The following is a 12,133-nucleotide window of genomic DNA, read 5'->3' as shown; positions in this document are numbered from 1 at the left end:
TTGAACACATTCTCTGTTATTTGTTTACTTTGATACCGACAATGTTGAGAACTGACATATTGAAACTGTCAAGAATTTTGATTTGTTAGTTTTTCTTGTAAACAATAAACAAAAAATATAGAATTTGTATTTGTTTATGTCTGTCTAATGCTTGCAACACAAAAAAGATTTTTCCACGATATTTCATGACAACATTTGAGATTGTGCAAAATTGTAAGGGTGTCCAAAAAACTTTTTCTACCACTGTAGAAACTGTAGAAACTCTGTATATTGAGTCAGGTGAAAAGCAAGATTTAGCTATACTGATCCTGTCTGATAATAAGACTTGGTCAAGTTTGTTTTCAATACATGAGTGTTAAATGATGTTCACATTAAACTAAGAATCAAACTATGCGCCAATCAGCTTTCAACAACAGATGTTAAGGTGCGTCTTGTACAGCTGGCATGTTGGAGAAGGTGGTTCAGTGTTTGGTGTGAGATTTTTCCAGACAAACTCATATGTGCTGATGTGTATTCAACTCTTTCATGTATAGCTAGATAAGCAACATTATGTAAATGTTCATTTTGACTTCTAATGACAGTAAATATTTTTTATATTGAGCAAGTTACAGAAGTGTCCACCAGAGTTCACATCTCATTAAAAAACAATTTTCGTATGTTTTTAATGCATAAAAAGAAAAGCAATATTAACTCTTTAGAAACACCACATTTTCAGTTTGTCACATGTCCACTGGGTTGAGGAGAATTGATTTCAGTCCTTGAATTTGTGTTTTGAAGGTTTTTGTTAAGGAATAAAAACTGGAGATTAAACTACATCTACAGTTCTGGCCTGGAGGCTTTCAGAACAGCACAACAGCAGACATTTTATCAGAGAACATGAGAACATCAGTTGCAAAAACTGTTTTTGCAAAATAAAATAAAAAAGCTTGCAGTTTAGAATCATAAATCAGTTGATATATTTGGAATAATTTGCTCCACATCCAGTCCCCACAATAGTATCAACCCCAACTGAAATAAAGCCAGTAATGGATGACGTCCAGTTTATTGCATGTGTCATAATTTTCTCCAATCATTGAATCAGTTCTTGGAGTTTTAATATTTATACTGCTCCTTGGTTACTCGAAGGGTTACTCTGTGAGGTCGCTCTAGATTAGAAGAAAAGGAACTGAAAGATATTGCAACATTGCTGCATGGCATTTCTGACCCTCTGTCGGCCATCTAGATTTTGATACATTTTTGTCACACCATCATCTGGCCAGTGGGTGGCAGTGAAGGGACTAACTTAAGTCTATTGACGTGGCTGGTGTGATACAATCCAGTAGCAGTCAACAGCTTTGAATAGCTGTTCACTGTAGAGACCACTGTGTGTGAAAGGGTTAATGATTCCTTGTTATGGATGACACATTTTGGCAGATGAGAACTTCGACATATTTTCATCCTGTTACCTGGAACGTTTTGGCAAGAACTTTATACAAGTTACTTTGCTCCAATATCAATAAATCCATATTTAGTAAACCTAAAAAAGGTTTTAATATGTCTTTAAAATTTGCTGAAAAAACCATGCTGTCACTATTGACAGCCAGTGTCACCAACGTGCATTTATTTGCGTCCATCATGAAGTGAGAAGCCAAAAGACTGCCAGAAAGGGACTGGTAGAGCTGGGGTACTGTCATCACACACTCAATGCTCACCATACATGCATTTTGCTTACTAATATGTCCAAACACCTCTCAGGTGGGTCTGGTCCACAGCAGAACAGATTCTTGTGTGGGTTTGATGCAGACACTCACAGTTATTGAAAGTTCAATGTCTCTTGTGTTAGTGTTTATGTTTCCTCTCACCGTTCCTCCTCTACCCTAATAATCTGGTGCACACAGCGCTGCACGAGCCTCATTGGTTGACAGCACCGTCAATCATCTTTACATGGCAGGGTTTATGAACTTTACTCCAGCCAGTCAGCAGGGGGAGCTCTAAATCTTTTGGGTTAAGTCACTGCGTCTAACATCCAGATAAATTCTGCAGTGTGAAAGCCAGCACCCCTTTTTGGGTTCTTTGGCTATGCTCTGTACAGCAGAAGAGAAGTCTTGATATTTCATAAACACCTTGATGTTAGAGGATTACATTTTTACCCTATATAATCCAGTTTTGTACAATGAAGAGACTAAATCTGGTCCAGAATCTTAAAAAGTATCAGTTTGAATTTAAAAAAAAAAATCATGCAGAACCCTGCATTCAACAATCACACCAACACCCTCTGAAGATGGGAAAACTAGTCCAAAAGTTTTATTTTATAACCCCCTCATATGTAAATGCACATCTGTAGAAAGAAATGGGAGTCAGTTGATGTCTCAATCATTGCAATAACTGATTTACCTATATTTTACTCAGGTTTTACCATCAAGGTTCATTTTAAGAGACCCTGATTAATGCATCCTCTCCAAAGTGTCTGATGTTCACACTTAAGATTGTCCTAAAACCAAAATGAGGAGTACCTGACCTTTGAGATGTCCCCATGTGAGGAGCACGTGAATACACGGTACAATAGCTCCATTGTCTCTATTTTGGGACTAGATGGAAACCTTTATCCAGCCCAAAGCACTCAAACTAAACCCTGTGCAGGATCAGATATGAACCAACACATCATTAACTAATCCTACCGTTAAAGCCGAGCAGGCCGCCACAGGATCCCCGTACATCAGATCTGAGAGAGATCCTACAATGAACCAGGAGACAGTTTGTGTTGTGTGCAGTTTTATTGGAAAGCAAATTCACCGTTTAACAAAACTGACAGTCAAAGGCTGGTTAGTCATTAACTGTACATCGATGGGATGAGTGGAATGTTTCTAAAAGGAATGAGATCAGGAATGAATCCGGACTAGATCTGGACCTTGCAGACCACATCAGAGTACAGTATGACGATGAGTAGAGGATCAGATGGGAATGTGATGACAGTGGGACATGAACTTCAGACGTCAGCTCTTCTGCCCTCTAGGCTACGGGCCAAAAACGGGAAAACTGAGGCAAGAGTGTCACTGGTCCCCAGCCCGGTGTGAGGACGCCGCAGGGCTGAGAGGTTTAGTACAGCCAGCTGAAGGCACAGCTTGAGTAGCTGACCAGCTCGTCATCCTTGAACCACAGGGAGATCTCCTTGTTGGCACTATCCACTGAGTCGCTGCCGTGGATGATGTTCCTGAGAAGAAAGCAGAGGAAGAAGAGAGAGTTAACAGACGCTGGGTTTGCATCCTGTGGAACCAATCCAAATCTCCACTCAGCCAGGTGCTTGCTCCCTTTACCGAGTGTGCAAGTCTTAAGTGGAGCGAGTAAACTTTGCACGAGTCTTCAGAGTTCATTGCAAATCTTATGCAAATTTGTCCCCTCACTAAATGTAAACAAGTGTTGAGAGTGTTCAATAAAGTTTGAACAAAAAAAAACAACTAATCTTAAACAAAGCAAGAAGTGATAATGCCTAGAAATAAACGGTGATTCTTTTTCACAGACAGATTTGTAACAAAGCCTGAATTTGAGCTTTGATACGATAGCAGTAAAATGTAACCAGATCGAGGTCTGTTTTGATACCATGATGGGAGGGAAAAAAAAAGTCCTTTAACTCCTGGTAACCCTAAGAGGAGTTTTGATATCTGCGCTGGGCACACATGAATTGATCAGTACTTACCAGCGTTACTTTATTCACTTTTAAAGTGGCTGTTAATTTATTTTTAATACATTTTGAGGCTTTTATAGCTTTATTCAGAGGATAGGACAGTGTTTGAGCATGAAATTGAGAGAGAGAGAGAGCAGGGAGTAACGTGACAAAGGAGCAGAGGGTTTGAATTGAACCTGGGTTGCCTGCTTCAAGACCATAGCCTCTGTACAAGGGGGTTATATTACTTAACCACTTGTCATAACCAGCATCCCTAAAGTGGACATTAGCTGAAAAATGATTGGAAGTTAAGTTAAACACCCTGTTGACCACCCAACTTCCATTTAGAAAATAATCAGTTAGTGACATTTGTTAAGATTAATTGGTGACAATAAGTTGATGAACCCATCCCCCTCTGTTTAGATATCTAAAAATCAGATTTGCATCCTGCATCAGCTGACAATCAAACAGTATAAAGAAAACATGTGAATTATCATTCACAATGCAGAGGTGGTGTGTGGATCTGCAGAGTGTGCGCCCTCATATTTTCATCTCTAATGTGGTCATTACTTTGTGTCAGTCACTGTGCAGCGCTGTAAGCTAGGGTCAAGGGTGACATCACCATCTATACCGCTGAGAAGTAAGAATCCAAAATTTGGACAACCTTTGTGACGAGTGCAGATAAACACGTGTGGTCATTTGAAGGTTGTTTTTGCAAAGCACTGGCATTAATGTTTTTTCCCAGTTTGTTCTTGCTTCAGTTGGTCAACACTTCAATGACAAAATTCAAACTAGAGGACATCTTTGTTTCTACATAAATGGGGACTCTGTCTTTTGTACGAGTCCTTCCTTTGTTGCTCTTGAAAAACAGAACAAAGGGCGAACAGGCACACTAAATTATTCCAGGATGGATTGAAATGTTTGCATTTTTTCTCTTTGTTCAATAAAAAAGGACTTTTTTCATCTAAACCTCTGTATGTTCGCTTTTTGTCATCCATGTGAAGTCCTTTGTTGCTCTGTACGTTTGTTTCTGACCACTGCAGCAGAGATGTAGGACTGCTTTTAAAAAAGGCACAGCTTATTACCTTTACACTTCTGCATCCTACTCCTTACTTGTATACCATCTCAAGCTCTCACATGCCGATTGTTGCACATCTGATGCTGACGAAGTACACGTGTGTTCAGCGCTCAGGACTTTGTTGGCTTGTTTAAAAAATTAAAAATAAAATATAAAATAAAAAAAAAAGGTGCATTGAAGGTAAAGCAGCACACTCACTTGCTGACATCGATGCAGAAGTCTCCTCTGATGGTTCCGGGCTTGGAGTCGGCGGGGTTGGTCTCACCCAGCATCACTCTGCCGGTCTTCACAGCACCCTTGCCTTCCCACACCTGAAATTAAGACGAGGAGAGATGAGATGAGTCAAGTGGTGCTTTCAGGCCAATAGATCTTACACTAAAGAGGAGTACAGCTAGTTTAAAAACTTAGCAGCATTCAAACATAATGAGCTCTAAATGATCAATAGGCATAACTTCTGTAGATGGATGGAAATAAACCCTTGAAGGATACAGACATTTGCTCGTTTACATGGTCTTCTTTAAAAGCTGCAAGACCTCACTAACAAAAACACTACATTTACTCACAACTGACATGATATTCAGTCATTTAGCTGTTTTTTTTAAGCAGTTAGTTTGAATGCAATAAAAAATGTGGGTAACAGAAGCAAAGGCAAACCAGTGTTCTGTGTTCTGCAAGGTCAAAGTACTGGTTCGACAGCAGAGAGCAGTAGCTTTGTAGAGATCTATCCGCTGTTTCAGGTTGAAACAAAAGCCTTACGATATAAAATAAAAGCAGGTCTCTATAGGGATCCTTTTAACGATGTCACACACTCAGAAAACATCATATTACCATCGAGCAAATGTGCAATAGTTTATAGTTAAATCACAGGACGTGCAATGTCAAATCATTTGACCTGAAACACTTCATGCTGCCACGTTGTACTTGGTTTTGTAACAGGGAGTTTGATGTATCAGAACAGACCCCTGTGCATGCAGTCTGCCCCCCTTCCTGTTAAGTGCACACAAACAGCCAAAACAAATGGAGGCAGAAACTCATCATGCAGGGTCGATTTAGACACATTGGTTTCTGTCACAGGGCTACTGAAGCAGATTAGGCCCCACTATGAACACTTTTGAAATGTTTTATGAAGTACAGCATAAGCAACACAGCTGTTTCTTAGTCGTCTCACTACTTCTCCTTGTGTCAAGTGTCAGAGCTGGACCCAGTGTGGTAAAAGCAGACCAGGGTTTGATTTGAAAACAGACCATAAGACCAAAGTAATTAAAAGTAGGAACCAGAAGTACCAGAAGTAAAGCCGAGGGTGTATTTTTCCACACCGGCCCAGCAGCAGAGCAGGTTTAAGGTTCCATCAGAGCTCATCAGAGTTTCAGGTTCATTGAGCTCACCACACACTCTTATACAACCTGCTGTTTGGTGTCTCTTACCATGGCAACCACTGGACCAGAGCTCATGTAGTTGATGAGAGTTGGGAAGAATGGTCTTTCCTTCAGGTCGATGTAGTGCTGCATCAGGAGGTCCTCAGACGCCTGCAGGAGAGGGAGACATGACAGACGTCGCCTTTTTAGACACTTTCTCACAAAAAGCTAAAGCTACCAGGTTGCTTGAAGCTTTCTATTTCATTACACAAAAGGATCCACGGAGCGGAGGGAGAGGGGGAGAGAGTCTGTCCTGGAGCTTGGATTTGATTGAATTGGCCAATCCACTTTTACTGCATTAAGTGTCTTTGTATAAAACTCAATGTTTATTACACTAAACATATCTACGGTTAAACTACAGGACAAAAGCCTGAGCCGAACTTATACTTGTGATGGGAAAAACACAGGCCTGATAGTATGTTATTCCTGTGTTTATCAGGAGTTAGTTACATACACACCTTCTGTGGTTTATATATTGTTATCTGTATGTCTGGCTGAGGGGGAAACCAGGGAGTGAGAGGTCAAGAAGATGACCACAAAGGGAGAGGTCGTAACGAGCTCTCTGGTTTCCTGCACAGGTCTTTGGGTTTGTTTAACGTTGAGATCATCTTAATCTCTGAAGACGATAAATACCATGCTGAACCTTCACTCTTGGTCAGTTGTGCAGACCTGGTCTTGCTTGTCAGATTACTCCACCAGCTGAGCACTTTGCAAAGCTCGCTGAAGGACTAAATAAAGCTCACAGACAATTAGTTGTTGCTTGAGGGTTTCATTTTCAGATTTTTGCCACATATTTCTGATAAAAACTTTTGTTTTACTTGAGATGCAGCATTAAAAAAAAAAAGCAAAAAAAAACTAACTACAAATTTATTTTTTTTTAATTGCAAATGCAACCATCCTTAACACCTGTGCACTCAGCACTTTAAGTTCAAATTTGCATGAACACTTTCAAAACAGTGATACAGATACCCTTTAAATGTTTTAACTCAATGTCAGTCATTTACAGTTTAAGTTGGATAACCTTTAACTTTTGGGCTAAATACGTTCATGCAACTTCAACTATTCAAAAATACTTCATGAAGTCAGTCCTTAAGGATAATGGTCTTTTCGGTCTATAACCCCAATTCCATAAGAGTTCAGTCACTTAGTAAAATGTCTATTAAAAACAGAATTTGATATCATGCAAATCATTTGAAGCCTATATTTAATTGAAAAGAGTGCAAAGACAACATATATAATAATTACTTTTTCCAGTTTCAGTTTAAATTTGATGCCAGCAGCACATTTCAGAAAGGTTTTAAGGTCTTCCCTGAAAAAGGCATCATCTGGATGGCAGCATATGTTGCTCCTACCTGTATATATTGTTCATTATTAATGGAGCCTTCACAGATGTGCAAGCTACCCATGCCATGGACACTTATGATACTCATACCATCAGAGATGCTGGCTTTGAACTGTGCGCTGAAAACAAGCCAAGTGGTCCCTCATCTAAAGTCTCAGGTATTTCTGGATCATGTTTATATTTGGTTTCCTCTTTGCATGGTACAGTTCTAACCCACATAATCTTTACTTTGCCCCCCCACCCTCCCACCATGAGGTGTAAATAATCTTCCAGGATTAAACACTGAAGTCCCTGAGAGACCCTACCTCTATTTCCTGACTCATTCCAGCTGACATGAAAACCTTACAGCACACCTGGTCACATGGTCAACACATCCCACTCTAATGTTAGACCAGGGTCACAGGGCAGAAAACCACAAACACCCCCTGAGCTGAAATCCCACCACATCTTAATGTTTCAGTGATGCTGGACAAAAACAGATTAAAGCCAACATCCTGCAACACTTCTGTTTAAATGATCATTTTGATGTTTAGCTTCAAAATTTTAGCAAGAGTGAATAAAAATATGAAAACCTGCAGTTTAACTTTACATCCTCCTGCAACAACGCAGCACCATGGTTGATCTACTTCCATCAGTTAGCAGCAACTGGGCATTTCTTTGCACCAAGAACCACAGGATGGACTTTAAATTATTTATTTCATAATGCACGTTTATAACTGAGACTTCATGGTAAAGTTACGTCTAGGTTTATAAATGACTCCGACTTCATGGTAAAGTTAAGCAGCATCCCACTCAGTCTCAGATCAGATGTTAGAGGATCAGGGACCTCGACTCTGTTCTAATCTGCTGTGCGGCAGTCAGGAATAGACAAGCAGGCTAATCAGCTCACCAGAGGTCTTAACGCTCACTCTGCACTCGCATGATAGTTTTTGTAACCTGTGCAGGGTTATAATTTACACGGAACATTATGGAAGCAGTTCATCTTCAACCCTTTACATTCATGCACAATATATATTTTTTGTACTTACATGGGTCATCTTCATCCCAACGAGTTTGAAGCCTTTTTGCTCAAACCTCTTGATGACCTCTCCGATGATGCCCCTCTGCACTCCATCAGGCTTGATGGCGATAAATGTGCGCTCCTTCAGCTCTGCCATGATTCTGAAACATGAAAGAGACACAATGAAGCAGCAGCAGCAAGAAAAAGAAAGCTGGAAAAAAGAGAACTCCTCCACTCACTCCTCTTTCTTGCATTTGGCACTGACAGCAGGTCTGGGGCCGGGTGCAGAGGGCACCGACCCCATAGTACACAGATAATCATAGACGACACGCGCCTCAGGTTTGTGTGAATCTGAGTGCTCAAACTGGACGACTGTGACTTTGAGATGCAGCCACGCCCAAGCACTAAAGACCTGCACCGTCACATGATTTCTGGTGAACCTGTACTTTATTTTTTCCTGCTCACCGTTTGTGTGTCGCACAAGGTCAGGAGCTGAAACAATCAGGAGATTAATCACTTTGTCAGCCAATAGAAACTAGAACTACCTTAAGTGCCATCCACCTCTTAAAAAACAGACAGCACATCAGCTTCAGAAGCTCATTTGTGAAGGTTTGCTAAAGAAAACTCTGGACAGTGAAGTGCACGAAAGCAAAACATTTCCCAGAAGCCCTCTTGAGCTATGAGTTTACTTTCTTTCCTTTGAATCAGACATTTTTAAAGCAGTCTCACAGAACAGCAGCTCAGCTAAGACTGCAAAAATGTTGAGATGTATGGAAATCATTTTATGGAAAAATATCCCTTTAAATACACAATGCTTCCATTTACTTTCCTAGAATGATTTAGACGCCAATTCATTTAAATAAAGGGTCACACTTTTAAATCAAGTTCTAGAGAGAACCGTCACGTGCAGCTGCAGAGTCAGTCCTGGCATCTCTTTGTGCAGAAACCACCATCAATGCTGGACTTCGATGCATTAGGGCAGCTTAGATCTCAATCACATAATCCTGACTCTGACTCCCACTGCCAGCTCCTTGGACCATCATCTGATGTGATTCCCAAACAACACCACAGGAAGAGCAGCATCATATGAACCCGAAGGCTGTGCGCTGCACGGTAGAAATGGCTTGAAGCCAATCACGTTACTTCACATTTACTGATCCATTCTCAGTCCTGGAGAAGGTGTTTGCTTCAAGTTCAGTGATGTTGCACTTTTAAGAGTTGCACCAAATGACTCATGCTTACATGTTGCCACTTTCTTGGCACAGATAGGAAGCAATGGCTTTCATAAATGGGACGCAACCAGAACCACATCATGAAAAACAACTATGCTCATTCCTGCTGACACCTCCTAGTCAAATAAGGGTGGGGCCAAACGCCAACACTGCAATGTGTTAACCTCCTGATTCACATGATGACTCAAAGTATTTCTGGGGCCAAATATTGATTTTCTTTCTAGTTTGAGTCACCCCATCACAACTTCATGATTCCATGTCATGGCACTAATGACACACATCCTATACTCAAGTGTTCTTCAGTATACATCATTATGATGCTTGTGGTTATGTACAAGTTATTGCAGAAATTTATCTAATTTTGTTCACCATCTTTGCTGAATTTCTCCCAGAATACAGTATGTTTTTCAGAGTCTGATTTAATAGAACTTTTTCATTATATATGCATAATCATCAAGGTGCAATAGTACAGCACCCTGATTGGCACCTTGGGATCCCTGCCTCACTTGCCAGCCTGGTTGATTTGCTGCTTTTTCCTCATCTACAGCTTGCATATGTATTTTGCTAAAGTGGAACTGCCCTAACTTGCAACCAACCACATCCTGGCACATTGATTTAATTATATATTTGTGCTGATTTTAGAAAAAGTTAAATACTGAAGAGATTCTGACTATGTTCAAAGAGGGAAGTATATATGATACTTGCAGACCAGTTCAGGAGACCAAAGTCCTTATAGTCTAAATGCGTAAAGGAGGGTCTGCTAGGCCACATCAATGCGCATTTGCAAAGCATCTTACCGCATATGCATGGAGGGGAAGTGTGCATATTTGCTGAAACAAATGACTTAATTAGCTTTAGGAAGGTCGTTGGGCGCCACGTGCACATGCAGGACTAAAGTGGACTTTGTCTGCTCTGATGTCACATTGGCTCTGGTCTGCAGGCTGCATTTGACAGGAGGCCAAGTCAAAGCCAACTCCATCCAAGAAAGGAGTCTCATCCTCTGGAGGCAACATCTCATTACTGGAATCTGCCAACAAGCCAAAACTGGTTCATTACTTTGCGCTGAGAGCAGCAGCAGGGGGACAGTCGGTCCTCTGCGGAGCTGTCAGGGCAGGCCCGGGCCTTCACACTCCGCCACATGGTCTTTGTTAGCGCGGGCCTAGGGCTCCTTTGTAGTGCAGCATACAAAGAGGCAGCAAGGAGGAAAACGCCCCACAAGCTGCGCGAGAGCCTCACACCGCACCACACAACTTTATAAGCACTAAACGAGCTTCTTAACATTATCTTATAACCCGGAAGTGTGACAAAAGAAGAACACTACACCGGCAAGAAATAGACTACTTCTGAGCAATAACAGATGAAACATGGCTTTGAACTCCTCTGAGTGGAGAGCACATAGACTACACCACTAAAAACAGGAATAACAATCCCATTTACTCTGAAAGACGAACACATTTGAAACATTACCTTTACAATGAGACTCCGGTAAGGTGGCACACAGTAGTTGCTCCGGTTGACGTGGGAGAAGACCGACTGACTCCGCGCAGCCACTTTTTATCCACGGAGGAGGGGCCTGAGGCGACGGAAACACACGAGGGACAAAATTCAATCCTGATGTTTGAAATCATCCCTTGTGATTCTTGAGTTTGAGCACGGAAAAATATGTTCACATATATTCAAACATTTTGTTGTCGAAGTTGCACATTATAGAGGGAAAATTAGGATTTAATAGAGGAATTCCGGAGTTCAGCTCTGTCAGAGACATAAACTCGCGAGATCTCAGTCCACAGGTTTGTCTTTTCGTCTCGCGAGATCTGGCAACCAGGGCCCCCAGTATGAATCCAACGTCTCTTTCCAGCCGATTAAACACATTCAAAGAATCTGAGAAGAAATACCACATCAGCTCATGTACATGGGAACACCAAAAACCGTCATGGGCTTGTTTCAAAATCGAGTTATACAGTTATTTAGGCTTTTATAAAAAAAACTTAACAAAACAGACCAGAAAGTAAAAAGACTAATGTTGTGTAAATACCCGCAATAACACCTATTAGTCGTTTTTGATGATTGTGTTAGAAATCTTTCAAGGTTAGGCCTGTGGAAGTATTCACTAAGATAACTTAAAACAAGTGGTCAGAGTAAATGACCGATTTAAGATCCTAAGAGTGATTAAAGGGAAGATTTAACTGTTCACTGACTGAGAAATACTCAAGCGGCAACCTCCGGTCTCAAAATATGAAGCCCATGCTGAAGTGTTATAAACTGCAATTCATCGAGAATCCGCTGGAGGCTGGCTGCAGAAACACCAGAAACCACATACACACCCATTCAAAAAAGACGATCTTTACAGCATTAATTACAGCCTGGTTAAAAAAAACGGCTTCGGTCTACATAGCTCATTTCTCTATCGGCACTGTACAGGGGGT

The 12,133-nt window shown here is 41.0% G+C and overlaps 1 protein-coding gene across 1 annotated transcript; it reads right to left on the bottom strand.

The window, feature by feature from the left end:
• Positions 1-2,734: 2,734 nt before the first annotated feature.
• On the bottom strand, positions 2,735-11,299 carry LOC117830119 (nucleoside diphosphate kinase A2-like). Its single transcript, XM_034708077.1, has 5 exons — positions 11,175-11,299; positions 8,504-8,636; positions 6,143-6,244; positions 4,917-5,029; positions 2,735-3,190 (listed from the first exon to the last, which is right to left on the bottom strand). Exons 2-5 carry the CDS (start codon positions 8,630-8,632, stop codon positions 3,076-3,078), a joined length of 459 nt encoding a protein of 152 aa, XP_034563968.1. The 5' UTR covers positions 8,633-8,636; positions 11,175-11,299; the 3' UTR covers positions 2,735-3,075.
• Between the last annotated feature and the right edge of the window lie 834 nt (positions 11,300-12,133).

The sequence above is a fragment of the Notolabrus celidotus genome, chromosome 18, assembly GCF_009762535.1.
Source record: "Notolabrus celidotus isolate fNotCel1 chromosome 18, fNotCel1.pri, whole genome shotgun sequence".
In the NCBI taxonomy this organism is placed as follows: Eukaryota; Metazoa; Chordata; class Actinopteri; order Labriformes; family Labridae; genus Notolabrus; species Notolabrus celidotus.
Note: the sequence above shows the minus strand (reverse complement) of the source record. Positions and strands in the feature narration are given on the sequence as shown.

What these genes read in the sequence shown, in the direction of transcription:
- LOC117830119 (XM_034708077.1), bottom strand. Translation starts at nt 8,632, where the DNA reads ATGGCAGAGCTGAAGGAGCGCACATTTATCGCCATCAAGCCTGATGGA. An exon ending in TTGGGATGAAGATGACCCAT is followed by an intron (nt 6,245 to 8,503) that starts GTAAGTACAAAA and finishes CCTCTCCTGCAG; the next exon opens with GCGTCTGAGGACCTCCTGAT. An exon ending in CTGGTCCAGTGGTTGCCATG is followed by an intron (nt 5,030 to 6,142) that starts GTAAGAGACACC and finishes TCTTAATTTCAG; the next exon opens with GTGTGGGAAGGCAAGGGTGC.